Source organism: Dromaius novaehollandiae, chromosome 10 (assembly GCF_036370855.1).
Source record: "Dromaius novaehollandiae isolate bDroNov1 chromosome 10, bDroNov1.hap1, whole genome shotgun sequence".
In the NCBI taxonomy this organism is placed as follows: Eukaryota; Metazoa; Chordata; class Aves; order Casuariiformes; family Dromaiidae; genus Dromaius; species Dromaius novaehollandiae.
This window is the reverse complement of record NC_088107.1, coordinates 8973748-8994426: the sequence shown is the minus strand read 5'-3', so window position 1 is coordinate 8994426 and position 20679 is coordinate 8973748. Positions and strand designations below refer to the sequence as shown.

At 47.3% G+C, this 20679-nt stretch overlaps 1 protein-coding gene across 2 annotated transcripts in view; it reads left to right on the top strand.

Annotated features, from left to right (window-relative positions):
- NTRK3 (neurotrophic receptor tyrosine kinase 3) overlaps nt 1-20679 on the top strand; it is a 245009-nt gene that overhangs the window by 47050 nt on the left and 177280 nt on the right. For both annotated transcript variants that reach the window (XM_026121296.2, XM_026121297.2), the window contains exon 4: nt 19013-19081. In XM_026121296.2, coding sequence (XP_025977081.2) covers nt 19013-19081 — 69 coding nt within the window. The remainder of the gene's footprint in view (nt 1-19012; nt 19082-20679) is intronic.

Below are 20679 nucleotides of genomic sequence, written 5' to 3'. Positions count from 1 at the left end.
GGCAACGCCGAAACCGCCGTGGCAGAGGGCTTGGTGCGGGCCGAGCCGAGCAGCTTTGATGCGGGCTCAGCAGAGCCGACGAAGGAGCTGGAGGCCACGCACGCTTGCAGCTTGGTGGTTGTTGGTGCCGGATCCAGCCTGCTCCCAGCTGACGCTGCTGCTGTCGTTACACCAGGCACCAAGATTCAGACTGCTCCCTCCTATGTGAAGGCTACAAGTTTGTAACTTTGAAATTCCTCAGCATGGAGGATAGGAGATGCGTGGGGCAGGGCTGGGACTGGTGCCCCACAGGTCACAGGATCAGGGTTCTGTGTCACTCAGGCAGCCCAAACGCTCCCCTTGCTCCAGGCCTCCCGTGGCTCCCACATCTTCACTGGGGAGACTGGTTGCTCCTTGGCCTTTGAGCAGCCTCGTGGGCATTTGGTGCCGCTCCAGGGTCTCCTGCAGAGAGAGCGGGTCCACGGGACTGTGCCAGTGCAGCCAGGTGTCTTTGCTGCTGCTGCTCTCCAGCTGCTGCCTCAGAAGGGGCTCAGCGTGCCGAGGGCCTGACATTTTCTGCAGCCGCCGCACATAGAAGCCAGGGATAAAAGGATTAATGGAAATGTCACTCTGCTCTAAATCTTGGGCTGCCGTAACTGGGTACAGTAGCTGACAAGAACAAGGGATACTGTCCACATCTCCTTGCAGTAGGCCTGGCTGCTGATAGCTGCAGCTGGCCAGATGCAGGAGCAGGACTGGGGCTGGCTCGTGGTGTGCTTATGGCTCATTGAGTCACCGCTGCGAGAAGCGATGCAGGCACCTGTTGCCTGGGTTTTGCTTCCCCTTTGCTGGGTGTTTGGATGGTTGCAGATGGAGTTCAGTCAGCAAGCAGCAGATGTGCCTTGGAAATGATAGGGGGCTTCCTTGCTGGGTTACTGACGCAGGGCGTTGGGGACCCCAGACTGGGCCTTCGCTGGGTGCTGCAAGCTAGCTCTGAGGAGCAGCAGGCATTTTCTGACTGAAGCTTGTGTACAGACTATGAGGACTCAGCTGCTATTTTTTTCTCCCTCCCCATTCTAGGTTAAATCCCAACCCCCTGATGAAGTGACTTCTCCCCTCCCCTTCCCCCCCCCCAGTGCCTTTTAGCAAGGTTTTCTCCTCTCAGATGTGCCGGATAGCTCTGCCTTCTCCCATCAACTTCTATTTCTGGCCCTTCCACAGTGCACACACTTGTTTTCAGGCCCCAGCTGTGCAATCATAAGCAGATCACTTATCCCAGCTCTAATTGCAGGAGCTCAGTTTTATGGGGGTTTAAGATAATAGTTCTGAATGAGGTTTGGCTTTTTTGCCCCCCCCCCCCCCCCCCCCCCCCCCCCACTGTTCTGCATCGAAGCATCAGGGAGGAAAGGTGAAGCCATGAAGAGGTTTTTCAGCCTTCAGCTGCCTGAGGGTGGACCTCAAACTGCTCCCAAGCGCAGCCTGGAAGGGTCATGCCTGTCCTTTGAAGTTTAAAATTAGCTCCATCAGAGTAAAGGCCTTGAGGCCAGTCAAATTGGTGGAGGAGCAGTGAGCAACTGGAAATGAGAGCCCATGCTGAGGTCTGGACCTATAAATAGCTTTGGACCCCTGCTGCCATTCCAGGAATGGAGAGAGCTAGGACTCTGTGGCCCATCTGATCTTCAGGGCTGTGATGTCTACCAGTGATGGAGGCAATTATCCAAAATGTAATGCGATTTGTAACTTAGATGTTCCTGTTTTTCTGGCAACAGGACTGAGACTGACTTTCCAGAACAAGCACTGACTAGCTGTTGAATGAGAATGGATGTGGGTCTGACCTGAACTGAATGTAATCCAGCATCTTTTTATGCCCTTATTCTGGAGGTCTTCTCACTGGTCAGGGTTGCCTGGGTGGGTTCCTGGTCCCGTTTCTGTGCTGTATTTGATAGCCACTTGGCTAATATGAGGATGGTCCTGGAGAACTGCTTCCCAGGAATGACAATGATATTTGTGCACTGGATTTGAGGACCAGCAGGTCTAGGCTCAAAAACCTTATAGCCAAAATCCATTGAAGTTAGTGTTAGCAGGCTAGCCAGATGAACATAAACATCTAGCATTGATAGAAAACCTCAGCCTTTGGCTTGAAGCTGTGCAAAGAAGGCTTGAGGATGGTATGGTTCCTAAATTTGAGACACGTAAACCATGTCACTGTGTTTAGCACAGCTTTTGAGAAAGCCTTACATGCTATAACTCTCTGTCCTTCTCCTAGTAACACTTCAATGCTTTGACTAGTTCTAATTGAACTTGATAGGGGATTACAGATCACAAGGGTATTTAGTTCCTATGCCTAACATGAAAATAGGCAGAGGAATAGTACAGTAAAGAGATGTTAAAATGCCCTGTGGTGAAGAAAATAGCAGTATCATGATCCTTATTAGGCACTGGGTAGTTCTTATGAGAACTTAACTTCACAGCACAAATGCACCAGGAATCAGTATTCAGTAGAGGACAGGACCTCTTTTCCTTTTAGCAAAATGTCCACCCTTCACTGACCACTGCTTGGACAGTAGAGCTATAGATGTGGGAGAGAAGGTGTTTGAGCAGATTGTGCCTAGGACTAGACAAATTCATATTTGCAGACTCTGCCTTTACTGGGAAACAGGTACCTGTTAAGGGACTGCAGTTCCCTCTAAATGCTTTCCTGGATGGCTGCATACTTGACCAGCCAGTCAGGAGGCACTGGCTTGTATTTGCAGAGAGTAATTGTGCACACCTTATTTATTGTGCAGTAAAGAAAACAAATTAAGGCTCTGCAATTATAGAGACAGGCATCCTTTTAAATAAGACTTAAGTAGTCAGATTTTTATTTAGAAAATTAATAATTGCCATTTCTGCCCGTATTTGGTGACTCTTTTTAAACTGTCTTCTAGAGGTTTATATGTGCTCTAAATTGTTTTGTGGGCTGGCCAAGACACAACTCCTGTCAAAGAGCTCCCTTTCAGCACTGCCCACCGGAGCAGGGATGGGGTTGAGGACAAAGCTTTCTCTTCTGGTCTTCACCCAAGGATCTTAAAGATGGAGGCCTTGGATAAGGCTAGGACTGGAACAGTGACCTTGGCACAAGCTGTAAAGGGGCCAGGAGCCACTGGAAAACTGGACTCCTGGAAAACTCCTTTGTCTTCAGGAGTGCTTTCTGCCAAGTGTGACCAGTTTTAGAGTATTTTATGGCTGTGCTGCATTTTGCTCCAAGGATTTTCTTTATCTGTGTGATCCTATTAGTTCTTTTTCTCCCAAAGATGCAAATTTGTCAAAAGATGCAGAATTTGCCTATGGGCAAATTCGGAAAAAATCTGCATTTTCAATGCGATTAATGCGGGGTCTCCCGGCTGTTCACAGCTGCCGTTAAAGGTTACATTGCTTTGAGAATGGAGTTGGCTTGTGGTATCCTGGTTGGCCTCCACTCAGGGAACCATGCTCTGCTTCCCTGAAATCTGCTGTTTTTACTGGAGTTGTTCTTCACGTCACCTCCTGGCTTACTGTGCAAAGCTACTGTGGGCTGCCAAACAACAGAGTTAGTCGGCCCCAAGGCAGCTGTTCTGCAGCGTCAGGTAAAGCAATGGATTGGCGATGGATGTCACTTGTAACTTTGACTCAGGCATTCCCACAGATGTGTTATGGTGTTAGGATTTGGTGGGAAGGTGAGTGGGGCTGTGTCCCCTGAAAGGAAGCAGCCTAGGGTTGGAAAGCCTTTCTGTGCCCTCCTCAGTGCAGGTTCAGGACAGCTCTCAAAGCTCTCTGCCAGCTGAAGCCCACACACCTTCAAGGGCTGCAGACAATGAACGCACAAGGCTTGTGAGGTTCATGTCCTCTTTGCTGTCTGGGAGCTTGATCAAGATCTCAGGCTAAATAAAGAAATAAACAAAATACCAGGCTTTGAATTATTGCAAGTGTAGCTCTGTTCCCTCTAAGTCCTGGCCTGAGGGTCGTTTGCCTGTTCTTTGTGGTTAATGATCTATTGCTTTCCTCTGAAGAGCCATTTGTATGTAAGAAGAGTTTAACTCTCTTCCTGTAACCAGCTCTAGGCCTTGTCACTGCCTGTAACCCTGCACTTGATTCTGAATGTCCTGCTACCCTCCTCTCTTCGTTCTGACTTCTCTGTGCTCTGTCCTTTTCATCACTATACTGCTTTCATATCTATCCTGGCGGTGGTCTCCTAACATGAACTGTCATGTGTTAATTGCTCATGATTTCCTGTCCATACTCAGGAGTTAATGTGACCTAAGAAGTCTCTGCGTATCATGTTAGGCACAGTAAATGCCTCTGTAGAGCATGAAGTAAAATGAATTTACCTAACCCTTCTCCTTGACAATTTAATGTTTTATTTTGCATTTGCAAAGGACTAAGTGAGAACTGAATTTCTCCATGACTACCAGAAAAAAAAAAAAAAAAAAAAAAAAAAAAAAAAAGAGAGAGAGAGAAATGCTAAATAGACTTTTAATTCTATTAGATGAATGTTCCTTTGTTATCCCTAATCAAACGGCCAGTTTGGGCACCCCTTGATTTCTATTTGCACACTGAGGGTGCTATTGTTCCCAGCCCCTCTGGGATCAGACCTTTGTCCTGTGATTTACTCAGTAGGCATTTTTCCTCATCTTTTCAATTCTATAAAATGCTGGGCATATTTAGAGTGCAGTTGCTAAAATAAATAGCAGTAATGTCTCCTCTGCTTCCATAAACTTCTGTGCTCTGACTCCCTACCTGCTTTGTCCCCTGGATGCCAGTGTAGCACAGGTCCTTGCTGATATGCTAATCAGCAGCAGTGGTTTGATGGCATGTTTATTCCCCATCATTACCACAGGTGACAGATAATCAGTTAGAAGCAGCTATTCATTTTCCTGCAGCAGCAGCAGAGGTAGCTTCTGTTTTTCTGGGCATTGTGCACAAGGCTAGAGGAGAGACTAATTCACTGCAGGGCTGTGGCTTTCCTTCAGAACGGGTCAAAACCATCTGACCTGCATTCAGAGGGCTAGGTAACTAATGCCTGACTACATATTGCTCCACTCCGCTGTAGAGAAAGTTTATTGTGTTGTAATATGAGGAAAAATTGTTTGTGACTGCCAGACTGGAAGGACCTGGGAAAGAAAGTTTCTGACTAGTTCTGTGCACCTTGGGGTAATACTTGTTCTGCCTCAGTTCCCCATCCGAAAAACTGGAATAACAGCATTTGTTTTTTCTCTTCTTTTATTTGGTCTGTTTGCGTGTGGCTTTTTGTACGTTTCTAGTGATATATAACCTTAAATTGTGGGATGCTGTTGCAATGTAAGATGAATTATAATGTTATTGATGTCACAAATGTTTGCCCAGTTTTTTTATGCGATGCCTATCACTGGTACCTGGGCTCTTAGGATTTTGGTGTGGCTTTGTCTCTCTCCTTTCTTTGAAATGTTGAGATGTTGCTTCCAGATGCGTTGTGTGGCTATGAGATTGATTTCCCTCTCTGAAGACTGAGCAGTTATCTCCTGACAGATGTGTGAAATAGGCAACTGTGGTTCTGGAAAAGTCTTTTTAAAGAGGCTGCAGAAAATGCCGGGGGTATTTTGAATGTGGCTGTTCAGCTGTTCCTAGATGGGGGTTCTCCAGTCTTTTACAAGCCTTGTTTCAGTATTGAGGTAAAATATGAACTCTAAACATGTGCTTTTTGTTGGGTCATTCTCTGTGACATAGTACGTGTTGTGCATCAGTGGCCTGATGGATGTCTTGTTGCCATGTTGTGAGCTTCCCCTCAAAGACAGGCTAAATTGTTCCTCACAGATGTGGTCCTGAAGTAGGGGTGTTGCTATGTCTTGGTTAAACCTCACAGTGTCTCTGTCTCTCAAAAGCAAACACCAGCAGTGCAGAATGAGCCAATTTCTGGAGATGCCCATGTGACAAGGATCAGATCCTGCTCCTGCACTCCTGGGGTTGCTGCAGTATAGAAGTACTCCAAAAACAGCCCCTGGCTGTCCCTTTTGCTTGTTCTCCAGACTCTGTGGCTCAGCTGATTAGATGTGGTGCAAGACATGTCCTATGTGCCTGTGCCAACATGAGAGTTACTGTACAGAGAGGGAACATACCAAGGGGTACCCGAGGACACAGACTTCTTTGAAAGCTGTTGGGAGAGGGAGAACAATCATGGCAGGATGAGTGAAAGCTAAGTGACCGCACAAGTGATCTCGCCTGGGATTTTTCTTTCCATAATGCTATTTTACTAGCTATAGCATTGCAGGGGTAATTTTCCTTTTTTGATATACAGGCAATAAGCATAAGGGCAGAGAAATAGAAACATTCAAATCATATGTTATTTGAGCAATAAGATATGACAGGACATGAATGATGGGACATTAATTCATGGTGGTGTGTGACTAGGCAAGAATTTTAAGGGTTATAAGTTAGGCAGCCATGTGTTTTATTGGAATTATAACATTTTTATTAGAAAATTGTAGGAGGGGTTTCATACCAACCCTTTCCCTTCATTTGTATTTGCGAAGGACTGAACTGTGAATTATGCCAGATGCAAGAGACTGTGGGATACTTGTGAAGCTGTTGGTATGGGTGTTAGGTTTCTGTCTTCAGCAGGGACTATAGGTGAGCATGAGCATGTCTGTAAACTTGCTACTGACTGAGGATGAGAACCAGGGCAGATCTGATCCTTAAACCGATGCTGGAGTATGTTTTCACAGCCTGCCAGCAATGCTATGAGCCTGCCTGCTGGCTGTGCCTTCCCGAAGGCTGGTTCCCTGGCAGGCCGGACGCCCTCACCGGTGCCCCAGTTGCCCTGCGTATGCCGAAAGCAGGGATGCGCTCCCCTCTGTGGGGCTGTGCCGGCTCCCCGCACCCCGTGGGGCCGCGCTGCAGGGCTGCGTTTCAGCACCGCGGACAGCACCGGGGCCGCCTCGGGACTGCCCTACAGCCCAGCCAGCCTGCCTCTGGTCCAGCCCCCGTCCCTGGCCCTGTGCGGCGTGGCCTCCTGACCTCCCTACCTCTGACCTAAGCCTGGCCTCCCGGCCTCCTTTCCCCATCTCTCTGAGTGACATTTTTCCTCTTCCTGGACACAGCTCTGGCCTGCCATTCCAGCTCAGTGAATGGATCAGCAGCTGTGCACACCTGGCTTGCAGGTGAAACCGTATTTCTAAGAACCAGGTGTGAGTCTATCTGAGGAATGATCAGCTAGGCTTAGTTGCCAGCACCTTTTTCTTCTCTCTCTCTCTCTCTCTCTCTCTCTCTCTCTTCCCCCCCCCCCCCCCCCCCCCCCATGAAACAAATCTTCTGAGGTGTCTGTTTATGGTAGATGTATTCTAAACTTTCTAAACTGCAGTGGTTTCCTGGCACTGGTTTTGTTCTGCAGCGTAAAAGGAATCATCCTGCAGTACCCTGCTGCTATCAATGAGTTATTCACATGAGTAGCTCTCTAGGAAGGATTGCTATCTAACATCGCTGCAACTACAACCCATGGGATTTGGCTAAGCATTTGTTGTATCCAGTTGTTTGTGTTGATAATTGTGGGTAATTTGCTGTCTCAGAATAATGAAGAAATGCCTGCTCTAGTTTGATTATCAGGCTGTTGTGCTTTATGTGATTATTTTTTTCACTTTAAAAATATCCTTCTCAATGACCAGTATTTGAAGGTAAAGGGTGGGAGAAAGATACTTCTCCTGTTTACGCACAGCATGCATTGGGAAGAGCAGGAAAAGCATAATCACCACATCCAATCTTGTGCATTTTTTCTGCCAGAGCTAATTGTCAAGGATGAAATGAGTTTCTGCTTTTGGGAAGGTTATAAATGATGATTGTATAAGCAGGGTTTGTTGGACTGTAACTGCTTTAAGTCACCACCAGTTTGCACTCCCCCTCAGGTAGGTGTGTGAGACCACAATGAGGGGCATCATATCAAGCTTCAGGTATAGCTGTAGGGGGTTTCTTCTAGGGATGTGTTTCATCAGTGTGTGTGTGTGTGTGTGTGTGTGTGTGTGTGTGCTCAGCTGTGCAAACAGGAACATTTTTGCCTAATGGCTCCTCCTAAGCTCAGATGTGTTCCCAGGCATCTGCATCCTGGCTCCCCTGCCCTGCCCTGTGGCACCTGGAGGGAACCTGTGACTTGGAGCAAGCCATCTCCCTGCTTGATGCTGTTTGTCTCGTAGGCTGAGTGTTTTTTCTTGCCTTTTGAGGTGTAGCTGGAGTACGTCAGCCTTGCCTCCTGCTGTGGCCACGAGCCTCTGCACAGCAGGGAGGTGGCAGCTGCCATCTCTGCCGGCTGACAGCAGGATCTCTTTGGAGAAGTGCAGCCTTCCACCCTCTCCTTCCTGCCTTTCCCTTCACGTGCGTCTAACCTTGCCAGCCTGCTCCCCCGCCACATTCCCTGGCTCTGGTCCTTCACTCTCTCATCCTGCATTGCCTGCTGTGTCTAGCCACTTGTCCCCAGGCTCCCCACACTGTGGAAGCAGGTAGCTCTGCTTCTCTTGGTGGAGAGGCTGGGGTGAGTGCTGCAGGCTAATGGCAGGCTTTCTTTTCATTAGCTGGTGTGAGCACAGCTCTTTGGCAGAGCAGCCTGCTTTTCTGAGCTCATGAAGACCATTTTTACTTTTATCTATAATTCAGTGGAGTGTCAAGCCACAGAAGTTTTCACAATAATAAGCAGTGGAGGAAATTCATTTGCTGCAAAGGCAGGTTTTATTCCAGGGCTGTGGCTTTTTTAGGCCTCCTCATGAGAGGCATTGGTTGCTCGTGCAACTTCCCCTCCAGGGAATCTCTTCATCCTTCTCCCTGGGACCCGTTCTACTCCAGTTCCTGCTCAGCACAGCAGCTTTCCAGCCACTCTCCCTGTGCAGGACCTGCATGAAGTGAACAGGGAAAAGTGAAGCGAGGAAACCGTAGCAAAGTGGGAGTATTCATGCACTTGGGGAGGCCTGGGGGAGAAAAGGGAGTTGTGAGTTCCCAATCTTTCACCTTTTCCTGTTTCTGTGCATCTCTTATTCATATCTGCTTCCCAGAACAGCCTCTATGATGGGTTTGATTGCTGAGGATAAGCAGGTTTTCAGGGCTATGTGTGGACCTTACCTGTGATCAGCATGTGAAGTTGTCGATGGTGACTAGAAGTAAAAAGTGGATCTGTGTCATGGAAGGAAGGACCAGGGCTCCTTCCTGAAGTGCAGGAAGGTCGAGAGCGTAGGGCTCAATGAAGACAAGGAGGGGGTGGGATGCAGCTGCAGGAGGGATGGGAACTAGTCTGGAGAGGGAGGTTTTCAAGGAAGGATTGGAGCAAGAAGAAATCATTAGGCAAGAACTGAAATGGAGAAGAGGAGATGAATAGAAAAGGTGATGGAGAAAATGGATATGGAGAGGAGAGGGTAGGCTGCCTGGGATAGGGGAGAAGTGTGTGTGTATGTGGAGGAAAGCTATACATAGAAGACAAGTTTAAGGAAGAAATTGGGCTGCTAGCAAATGCTTGGGAACTGTACCTCTAAACTAGCCAGAACATTGCTCTCCTGCTTTGACATGGCTTTGGAGGTAATATTAGGATGTTTCTAATTTTTCCTGGACGAGTTTTGCAATCCTGATGATATTAATTATTCTTAAAGGTCAATAGCACTCACTTGAATCCCCTTCTGTTCTATCATGTAATCAGTTAATTAATTGGAAACCATTTAGCAGTGTCTGCTGAGAGCTTAGCCTGCCTTATGCCCTGTTTTGCTGTTGCTGGGATATGCACACATACATGTGTGCACATGTACACATATACCCTGTTTCCTTCGGAGGCTCTGCAGAACCTCTGGTACCATCCTAGCCCAGCTCAGCCCCTGGCATTCCTCCCTGAGGCAGGCAAAACCTAGCTGAGGCCTGGCTGTTACTTTTCCCTTTACCCCTAGAAGAGCAGTGCTTGAGGTTGTTCAAGGCTCATTGGCTTCTGGGAATTGAATGTTGGGGGAGGATGGACTTCTATATTTAATTAAAAAAAAAAAAAAAAAAAGAAATGATGCAAGGGCCAGTAGGTCTGTAACAACTGAGAGAGTACAGACCTAGTTCAGGAGGGAGGGGGGGGAAAGACCCTGTCCCAGAGGCTCTGTGCTCAGTGCATTGCAGTTCAGGCTATTGGCTGCTGACCTTGTCAAACTGCCCCAACCTGGGCTCTCCCAAGTGCCTAGCTGTGTGTTTGGGATGACCCTTAGTGGATGGTCATTGGGATGGTACTGCTTGAGCTACTGACCTTGTCATTTGAGTATTGCCGTGGAGGGAGGTGGTGGGGCAGATGCATGGGAGCCTTTGAGGAGCACATGCTTGAGCTCTGGTGTCACTGTGTACTCTGAGATGCTGGAAAATGCCCTCTGGGCACTGTTCCCCTTTCCAGACAGTCTCCTCGTGCTTCTGCTGTGTTCTGTGTGGCAGAGCTCTCTCTTCTGTCACGTGGTGGTCTGGTTTGCTCTAGACCGGCTGGAAACCTGTGAGTGGGAGGCATTCCCCAGTCATTTTCTGTTCCTATCTCAAAGAAACGTGCAATTTGAAGCAAGCAGGCATGATAAACCCAGCCCCTCACTGGAGTTGTCAGCTGGAACCCCTTGTTCTCTATTGGCACAAATCTCCAGTATTATTTCTGTGCATTGAAGCAGGAAAAAGCCCAGTGTACAATTGTATTCCAGGCTTGATGGATCTAAAATTACCACAGTTTGGGTTTGGGAGAGAGGAGATTTTGGGGGGGGGGGGGGGGGGGGCAGGCAGAGAAGCCCTGGGCATGCCTCAGCAGCAGGAGGGAAGGGCTGCTGCCTGTTGCAAGCAGACTTTCTTTTCCTTGAGTGGAAGACTGGCATGTTTCATGAATGCCACTGGACCCTGCCCTGCAGGGAAGCTGTCAGGTAAAGGGAAAGCAACTGCTGGGCTGACCCAGCTTTTAACCTTTCCTCAAGTCCTCTGAGAGCCCAGATGTCTTTGGAGAAGAGCAGCATAAACAGCACACAACAAGGGCGAGGCAAGTGTAATCTAGAGGGCTGGATTCCTGCATCTGATCTGCCTCAAAGAATAGGGGCATTAGCTACATCTGGTGACTGGTTCCCATCTGTACCAGGGGCTGAACCCAAACTGTGAGCAGTGATTAGCTCTGGGGTGTGATCTTGTCTCCAAATAAAGCTTGGTGCAGCTGGGAGATGCCTTGGAGCCAATTTGGAGAGTGTAGGAACATCACAGGGCTGGAGATGGCCTTTAATGTGTTTTGGGATGCACTGGGACAAAAGTGGTAGCAATAGATCTTGCTATCATGGCCTGCTGCATTGGCAAAGGCAGTGGGAGGAGAGGCGTGCGGCAGACGTGCCACCAGTGTCTCGTGCAAGAGCACTGTGACAGGAGGCGTGTTGCCACTATGCCTGTACGCCTCCTTCCTCTGTCTCTGACTTGCTGTGCAACTGTGGCTTTTTTTTAAATGCTATTGTTTAAAGAACAATGAGCAAGACCACCCCTTCCCATCTCCTTTGATCCTGTTTCAGTAACAGTTGGGATTTACAAATCAAGGCCTTGAAACCAGTAAATACAGAAGGACCATGGTTGGGGTGTCTTGTTTCTCCCCTCAGCGTTGCATCTTCAGGGATCCAGGGCTGTACATTTTGAAGAGTCTCTTCCTGTGTGTCAGTGCTAGTGATGGTCTCCTGCTCTCCTCCAATGCAGAAGCTTGACACCCCTCTCTGAGTTTGTGAAATTATTGCAAATTCTGGCTCTAGCATTAGAACAAGAACTAATTTGGGGAGAATGAGATAAGGTGATAGGATGTGCTCTGCAGTTGTGTTTGGATGCCTTGCAAAGCTCAAGGCACAGTACAATACCCTCAGATGTGATAGCAGAATCTGTTATGTTATCCAAACTTGCAAAGGAAGATTTGAACCTTGGCGGCTTTCTTAGTCTACTGTGCTTGGGGTCAGTAAAGGCCAGGGGGTTTCTAAGGGTCTGTAGGCAATGCAAGACCATGGCTGGGAGGATCTCTGCATTGCTGTACTCTTTTCTCCCACCAGTAAGTGCTTCCTGGTGCTGAGTCTGGGCTGCGAGCGTGAATGAGAGAACTGCTGTCAGCTACAAGCCCTTGGTCTTATCAGTTTAGCACTGAGTCTTGTTCTGCTAACTCAAATGCTTTCTGTGTGTGTGAGGCATGTATTTGGCATTGCCCAGTGTTTTTGCAGGTGCTATCTCAAATGTGGTCTGCTGGGGCTTTGTGCTGAGCTATCTGAGATTTCAATTGAGTCTAATATTTGCAGAGCCTGATTTATGGTGAGGCCTGTACTTCTACAGCTTCTGGGACTTGCTGGGGTGATTTTAGCACATTCATTAAGGGAGGACAGTATATTTTTCCCTTAATGAGCAAAGCTGCTTACTAAACAGGAAATAGAGGGAGGGTGAAGGATAGGGCAGGGCAGGGGATCGGGAGCGTGGTGCTGTTTTTAGAGGCTGTTGCATTCCTCCAGCAAAGACAAACAAACCAGAGAGCAATTCTCCAGTGTTGTGGAATGAGGCTCCTGTCTGGGGGAGCTGGAGCTTTTCAGAGGTGAGGTGCAGCGCGACACTGGCACATGGGTCCCATGGATGACTGGGCTTGTGCCATGTTTCCAAAAGTTAGCTTCCCCACCAGCCTGAGTCAGAGGAGTCTGGCTTAACCCCTTAGGTGCTCCAGTGATTTTACTCTCTTGGAAAATGAACGCGGCTGCTTTGGGCAGTTCTGGGCCAGTGTGTTTGGACCCCTCTGGTTCATGGTTCCCACAGGGGAATGTGTCTCTCCTGAGCCCCACCATCACCAGCAGTGTGCTGGACAGCAGATGGACATCACCTTGGAGCTGGGTGCAAAAATGGGAAGCGGGCCTCAGAAAACTGCCACCTGAGATGTCCTGCCCATGTCTGAGCCCAAACAGCCTCAGGAGGCAGAGAGATACCCTGCTTGATTTGTAGGACAGAAGGTTCAGAGGGTTCAGCAGTTTAGTTGTTGCAGAAACGAAGGTGAGGTGGAGCTACCCCTATATCTACTCTACAGCAGCCCTTGGTACTGCCAATGTTGCCTTCTCCGGCAGCCCACCAGCACCCAGCCAACCTCCCTGGGAGCAGCACTGTGATGGGAAGTGCTTACTGTACTTTACAGGATGCCCAGAGCACAGCAAATATCAAATGCCAAGCACGGTGCCACTGGCATATCTGGCATGGGGGAGCACAGCTGAGGATGTGTGTTTTGCCTCTAATTTAAGCTAGGCAGTTGCTTGTGCTCCCTCACCCCCTCAGCTGCTCTGTGCAATTAATCCCCCTCATCAGGTTTTTCAGAGTAGCACTGTGCTATTAAAATGTGTGAAAAACGTCTCCCATGCAGAAGTAAATGTGTCAGGTTGGAAACAAGGGCAAGTGGAGAAAGAAGAGATGTGTGGAGGAGGGACCGGCAAAGAGAACCCCTCCCCAGCAGCCGTGTTTCTGCCATTGGGTTGGACTGAACCACATAATATAGTTTACAGTTTAATTATAGGGGCTCTTGCTTGTTGGTGTCATTAATGAGGCATCTGACTTAATTTAGCTGAATAAAAATGGCTTTAGTAGTGAAAACTCTTCTTGGATGCTGGTTAATTGAGGGAAAAGAAAACATGCCATTTCCTTTTCCACTGAAGTTCGATTGTTTTGGGCTGTGCAAATGCAGACTCTTCTTTTATCCCCCTCTAACACATGTGCATACAGGCACATACCCCTACCCCTCTACCTCTGCTAACACAGGAGACAGAAGCCTGTTCAGCAGATGTACCTCCTTGCCCCACCTGTCACTCATGATCACCTTATTTCTCTCCTGTCTTTCCTCAGGGAGGTTTCTGCAGTGCTCAGGGTGTATATGAGCCTGTCCTGAAAGGCAGCTACCTCCGAGAGGACGTACAAGCCACCTCAGAGTGCATGATGACACTGCAGGACATGAACATCCCCCCTCCTGACCTGTAAAGGGGGGCTGGATGGAGGCAGAAGGCAATAACTGGGATTTTGCTGTCATTCAGTGATAACAGCCCACCTCTGAGCTGAGTGTGGAGTTGCTGAGGGAGAGAGGGGTGGCTGGGATATCAGGTTATGATTCACCTGAAAAGCCAGGAGGTTTAGTAGCACGACTACCCAGTACAGTCTGAGGACAGCAAGGTTGTTGAGCTTGGGGCACAAGAAGGTCATGCATTTTGCTGGCTGTCTAGAAATGTGCTCTGCAAAACCACTTTCCCCAGCCCTCCCTTGGAAGCCTCCTCCAGAGGGAAAAGGACCCTGCTATCTATTTCTAAACACTTCTTCTCTTTCTATGGAAAATAAGGTCTTGGGGGTGATGGAGAACATGTCACACGGCAAAGCAGCAGTTCAAACATGCTATGAAAGTGTTGATAGCCAGGTCTATCCTGAGAAAGATGGACTCGTGTTTGCAGCCATGAAGTATGCTCTGAAAGCTTTTCACTTCTGCTCCCCCATTTCCTCTGTGTGATATGCCATATTTTATTACAGGTGGAGCTGATACACAGTCTGTTATAAAGGTTGTCTGGCACGCTCTGTTTTAAGACTCTTTTCACTTTCCTATGACTGCCAAATTTTAATCACTCAGGTTGAAGTTTTCTGTGTCGTGTGTCTGCTCCTGGCTGAGTTTATTGTTTTTATTATTTCTTTTTTAATTTCAAACAAAACCTGTTCAGATGTTTGAGGGAGTGGATAGGTGAAAAAAATGGTCTGTTTTGCTCAAGTGAAGAAAACTTTGGCCAAGCTTCCTTCATGGAGCACCTGCACCCTCATTTTTTGGAGCTGGGAAACTGTCAAAGGGCAGCTTTTGCATGAAAGACTTGGTTTTGCTCTCCCCATGAAACTCTGCCAAAAGTCAGCCCAATTAAAAATCTCATTTGTCAGTGCTTAGAGACCTCTGCGGTATTTCCAGGTAAATTGCCTGAACACGCCATTGGCGTGTTCTGGCCTTGCTGTAGGTCATGCCGTGGCCCCGTCTCTCTGGGGATTTAGCCTTGCCTAGGCAGTACAAGGAAGAGCAGCCCTTGGTCCAGTTGGATGAAGGGCTTGCAGGAGAATAAAAGGGAGAAGTTTTGGAAAGGCTATTTTAGAGGGGATAAGGGGATGAGAGGAGGCTTTTGTTGGGACGGTGGGATTGGCATGGGAGGACATAAAGGGAGAATCATAGGAAATTTAGATAGAGAGATTGGGGCTGAGAAGTGTTTAGGAATGGCTCAAGTGATGGAGGTTGGTTTTGACGATCTGGCAGGGACCAAGTGGAGAGTGGAATATCTAGAGGGAATTGGCTTTCTTTTCCCCTTATCATCTCCATTCACTCCTTATAATACACTGAGAAACTCCATGTGCACAACCAAGGCTAGAGCGCAGTGGGAAGCTTGCATGTGCTGACCAGAAGTTAGAAGTTGCCAGAGCCCAGTTCACCCGTGGAGCCATAACTTAATCTCCTTGTGTGCATGCACTGTGATACAGTCTCTAATTACATAATCGCATGTTATTTTCCCCAGGAAACCTGCCCCAGGATGCAGGGAAGGGGGATTCATGTGCATGTGCCCACCCCTGCATCCAGTGCACAGGATGGATCTCTTCTGGGGAGAAATCAGTGCTGTGCAGCAAGGTTTCCTTCCATAGGGTCTCTGTATCTTTTGTGTCAGCAAGTATGCTTTTTGTGTGACTAACCTTAGTCCAGGTATTTCTGACCTTTGGAGTATTTGGCTTTGTAACTAAATGATGTATTTTTAATGTGTATTTATGTGTGTAGCCCCTTTCTCTTTCCCTGCTGAGGTTAGGGGCCTTTTACAAGGACCTTACTGACATTTTAAAGCATCCTGTGTACCTGTTTCCAATGACAAATGCATTTCTCCCTATAAGTCTTCTGGCTGATCCCCTGAAATGGGAGCTGTTAATATGTGTCCCTTCTGACAAGTCCTGCAGATGCTAACAGTTGGATCGGATGGTGCCTCTTCCTTTTTAGAAGAGAATCTCCTGCCAGATGCCTGCAAGTAAAGATGTATCTCCTCTTTGCTGGAGGCTTGGCATGGTTTGGGATTTTGGGGGGAGGAGAGAGGTAGGAGCTGATTGCCAGGGACTGATGGAGACGAGAAGTGGAGCACATCTGCCTGGCAAAGCTTCTTGCAATAGTGAGGATGTTTCCTTTCTCCATCTCTCTGTGCCCCAAATTGTAATAACATGATCATGCTATTTTTGATTCCCTTATTTGCGTGGAAAGCCTGTTGTTTTTTCTCTTCTCTTTCAAAATCCAATTTTCTCTTGACATTTCTGCCTAATGTAGCAAAACATGACCTTTGAGAAAGGACATTCCAGCAAGATTCACTCCCTCCTCTGCATCTCTGCCTCTCTCCCACATCTTGCTGTCTCTCATGCATCTCCCTTTTCACTTCCTTCTTCCTTCTTTGCTGGGGGAGGGAATTTACTGTCTAGCTTTTCTGTAGCAGCGAGCTATTCCTTTCCCTCCTACTTTTCATCTGTCTTTGCAAAGTGCCCAGGTGCTCTGGGGTGGATAAGCGGGGAGGTTTGCAATCTCCCCCCCTCCCTTAGTTTCACGAGCTATTATTGCTGCTTTTCTAAACTTTGTTGGAGGCTGGTAGCAATTTGTCTAAAGCCTTAGGAGTGGTGGGATCTTAGTCATGTGAAATAAGGTACCTGCGGTTTGCGGCAGTTTACGCAGCAGGATAGTCTGATGTGAGCCAGAGCCAGAATTTAATGATTCAGTGCTGTGCCGGTGTGGCGTTTGCTGGCACTTATCCTTCTCCTCGAGGAGAGTTTTTGGGGTGGTTTGCTTGGTTAGCTGCAGGGCTTTCCCGCTCCTAATTGCAGAGTTTGGCATGGGGGCTTGGCTGGGTAGGTTGGTGGCAGCTGGGTGACTTCTCACGTGCACTCCTCTTGCAATCTCTCTTCAAATCGAAGTCTGAGCAGCTTGGAATTGTCCAAAGTTGCTTCTTCCTTGTCTGTTGCTGGGCAGCATGTCCTCTGCGAGCCTCAAATCTGAGGGTGAGACATGGGTCCCTGGGTCTTGGTCTCACTGGGCTGAGAGGATGGTGCTGTAACACATTGCTGTCACAGGGCTCCTTCTTCACCCTGCTCCTTGGAGGGAATTGTCTGGCTCCTACGAAGCAGCGTGAGTTCAGAGGCCATGTCCTCTCTCCACTAGCCTGACAGGCTTCTGCTATGGCTGCTTACTGCTCTTTAATCTAGGGTAAGCCGACAAATGAATTTTACAGCCCAAATTTTCACTCCTCCAACCTGCACTAGTGGGTTTCTGGGATTTACTGCCTTGTTTTTATCAACCTTCTCCAAATTGAACGGGGATTCCAGGCCGAGCCCGGCACAGACTTGGCTGCCTGCTGTTGCATCTGTGCCACTTTGTCCCATATCTCTCCTTCAACCAGCTGTTGATTTAATGAAACTCTGGGCCTCTCGTTCATGCCTCTGGCACTTCCCTGCCCTTTGTAGTGAGCAGGGTTGCAGCACGGAGGGTCTCTGCAGGCAGGGCACAGATGTGTATGATGAGCTGTGGTGCCTATGTGGGTCTGGCCTGGCAGGGGGGGAACGACAGCTGATGAGGGTGGGACTAGATACGGTCAAGGACAGTGAAGCATTGTTTCCAAACCATTTGCCGTGTTTTCTGTAACTCTGAATGCTAGGATGGGTATGGGATGACTTTGGATTTCTGCAAAAGCTTGTGACCATGCTTCCCCCTATGTGGGGTGGTAGTCCCTAGATTAGGGCTAGTTTCTGTAATCTGGGTTTTGGAATGAGGAAAAACAGGTTAATGCTATCAACAGGTGATCAACAAAGGTTGTAAGACCCAGCTCTGAGGAGGGACAAGTCCTGGATGCTCCTCTTGTGCTGAGCTTGGTCACCTTAGGCCTAGCTGGGGAGTTCAGCAGAGGTCCTTGGGTGGTTTCTTCCATTTCCAGAAGCCCCCAACAAATTTACAATTTTCCATCTGCTTTGATCCATATCAACTGTTTAATTCTTCCTGCCTCACTAGTAAGAGCCGGAGGAGTGTTTGCACATTCCCCATGCTACCCAGCACTGTCGTTTTGGTAGCGTGGATTTTCACAACGAGGTTTTGGTGGCAGAAGGTTGTCTTGTGGGAGTGTGAAACATGTTGTGCGGTGAGGGTGGGCAGCCGGCTGGCTCCTGGCCATGGGGAGGAAGAGTGTGGCTCCTCCTTTCTGACGTTGGCTGGAGGGAATCTGCTGGAAGGCCAGCCTGCTGCAGAAAGCAGGTTTGCTATTGTCCTCTCACGCTGTTAGAAACCCAGGGCTCTTTTCTCTTTCTGTGCCTGCCTTCTTTTCAGTTAGTCAACCCGAAACACATTTGTTCTCTTGCTTTTAGTATTTTGTTTGGTTTTACTTTTTTTTTTTAAATCCTCTTTTAGCTGAAGAGATGTCTGCTGGATTTCCTAGGTAGTTGATATCTATGTTTTTGCAAGTTTGGGCAGATGCAGAAAGGGGCACGAAGCTGTTAGCTGCTATAGTAGAGGTACCTCTTGGTACAAATAGCAAAGAGCCATGATGGGATGCTGTTAATATACAAATTCTGTGTAGTTTAAGAATCTTTTTAAGTTAATGATAATATCTTGGATAATTATGGTTCTGTCATTTTAACCTGGATGTTAATATTTTTAACGTGAAGTTTCTTTGTACTTAGTATTTTGTTCATGTTTGGAAGATGAAATTAGGCTTATTCTTTCTGGTTATGGTTGGTTGAGCTCCTGATTCTTGGACACAAATGACAAGAGTTGATCTGGTTTTTTTTTTCTTTTTGTTTTGTTTTTTACGTTGCAACAGAATATAAACCATTTTCCCATTTGGAAACAAATAAAATGAGAAATTTCCATTTTGGTTCAGGTTCATTTAAAATCTCTCTTTATGAAACCTAAAGCTGGGTCCTAAACAGCCTCCCTACGGAAGAAAATGATGAGCTCTGTTGACCCAGTAGGGCCAGGTGCAGAAGGAATCATTTACCATGACTTCTTTTTCTTGTTAATTTTCAGAGACCTCTCCGGTAACCGGCTCACCACACTGTCATGGCAACTCTTCCAGACACTGAGACTTTTTGAACTGTAAGTTCCATCCTGAGGGATCTCCTGGGAGAGGAGGGGAGGCTGAACGAAGTAGGAGGTTAAATGATTTCTAAAAAGACCTATTTTGAAACCTGTGAATAATTATCTAAAACTCTGGTGGGCAGAAGCATCCTTGGAAGGGTTTCCTGGGTATTGAAGCACTAGAGCAGAACTGCTTTTCTTTCAGATTCACAGCATCTTGATAATTAACGTTGGGATGATGAGCAAGTTATTTGTGGGGTGGTAACTGGTTGACTAACTCCAGGAACACATTAGCAATATTTACTAGGCCACATTTTGAGTGAATCTCCTCAAAGACTTGATCCTCACCTACTGTTCATCTGTGGGGTATGGCCAGTTATATTCCTTTAGCTCATGACACTTTTTATATGGCACCCTCCTTTTTAGGTGAATAATTCCCTCGATCTTTAGCAATTGAGGTGCTTCCCAGATGCTGTGTGGGAGATTAGATAGGATATCTTCTGGGCAGCAGTGGCCTTCAGCCTACTGAATTATTGATAAAGCATTCAGTGTTGTGCTTGAAGAATAAGTGGACATGAAATCAATGGAACGTTGCCCTGGTGACCTGTTTTGTTGAATTTTAGAAATAGTTTCTTGGTGGGTGTAAAAAAATATATATATGTAGGATTTTTCCCAGAGGATCCTGGGAAGTTCCATTCATCCTCACTGATGATCAATAGAACTGTAAGCCAGAAGTGACTTATGAAAGAATAAAGACAGTCTTTCAAGTGGGAGTAAGTGTGTTATCACCAGTGTTACTCCAGCGTATTTTATTTCTGTCAAATTGTTAAAAGAAAAATACTAATAGTGATATTAGAAAATACAGAAACACACTTCCGATGGGGAGTCTGGTGTGCAAAGTCAAAAATGCTGAATTTGGAGTTTGTTTCCTCACTGCTTACAGCTCTAAATATTTTTAAAGCCTGGCTCAGGTTTCAAGTTTTAATAGCATGAGTCATTTGTATTCTTAGACCTTTACTTATTCTCATTGCACAGTCTGGCAAAACTCAGATTAATGGTTGTTACCCAAGAGACATCCAAAAGCGGAAGAGCAAATGGGGGCTGCAATCCTGAACTAGAGATACTGGCAGGGATCTTTGGAGTTAAGGCCTGGGATAATGGTGTCCTGCAGATCAGCATGGATACTTCCAGCCTGGCTCTGCTTTTCGGTGGTTTTGTTTAACTTGCTCATATTTCATTTCTTCAGGTATGTCCTAGGTCTGTCAATCCAAGTCAGGCTGAAAAGGCCAATACCTTCCACTAAGGGAACTGAGGTGCTGTTGTTTTGGCAGCAAAGTGCACCTGTCTGCAGCGGGTGCAGAGTACAGATCAAGACTCGTCTGTTGTCCTGCTGTAGGGATCCTGAGAGGGATGCCAGTCGTCTTGAGCCGGTTTAATTCAGTGTCAGCAGAGTCACTTGGAGCCAGTGCTCTGCAGACTGGCAAACGGAAATGATCTGAGTCATTTGGCTGCTGTTGGATCTGTGCTCAGAGTGGTTTTCTCAGCTGTAACAAGCCCTGATTGATGAGAGAAGTAATGTGGATAAAAATGCTGAAGATCACAGGGCTGGTTAATAG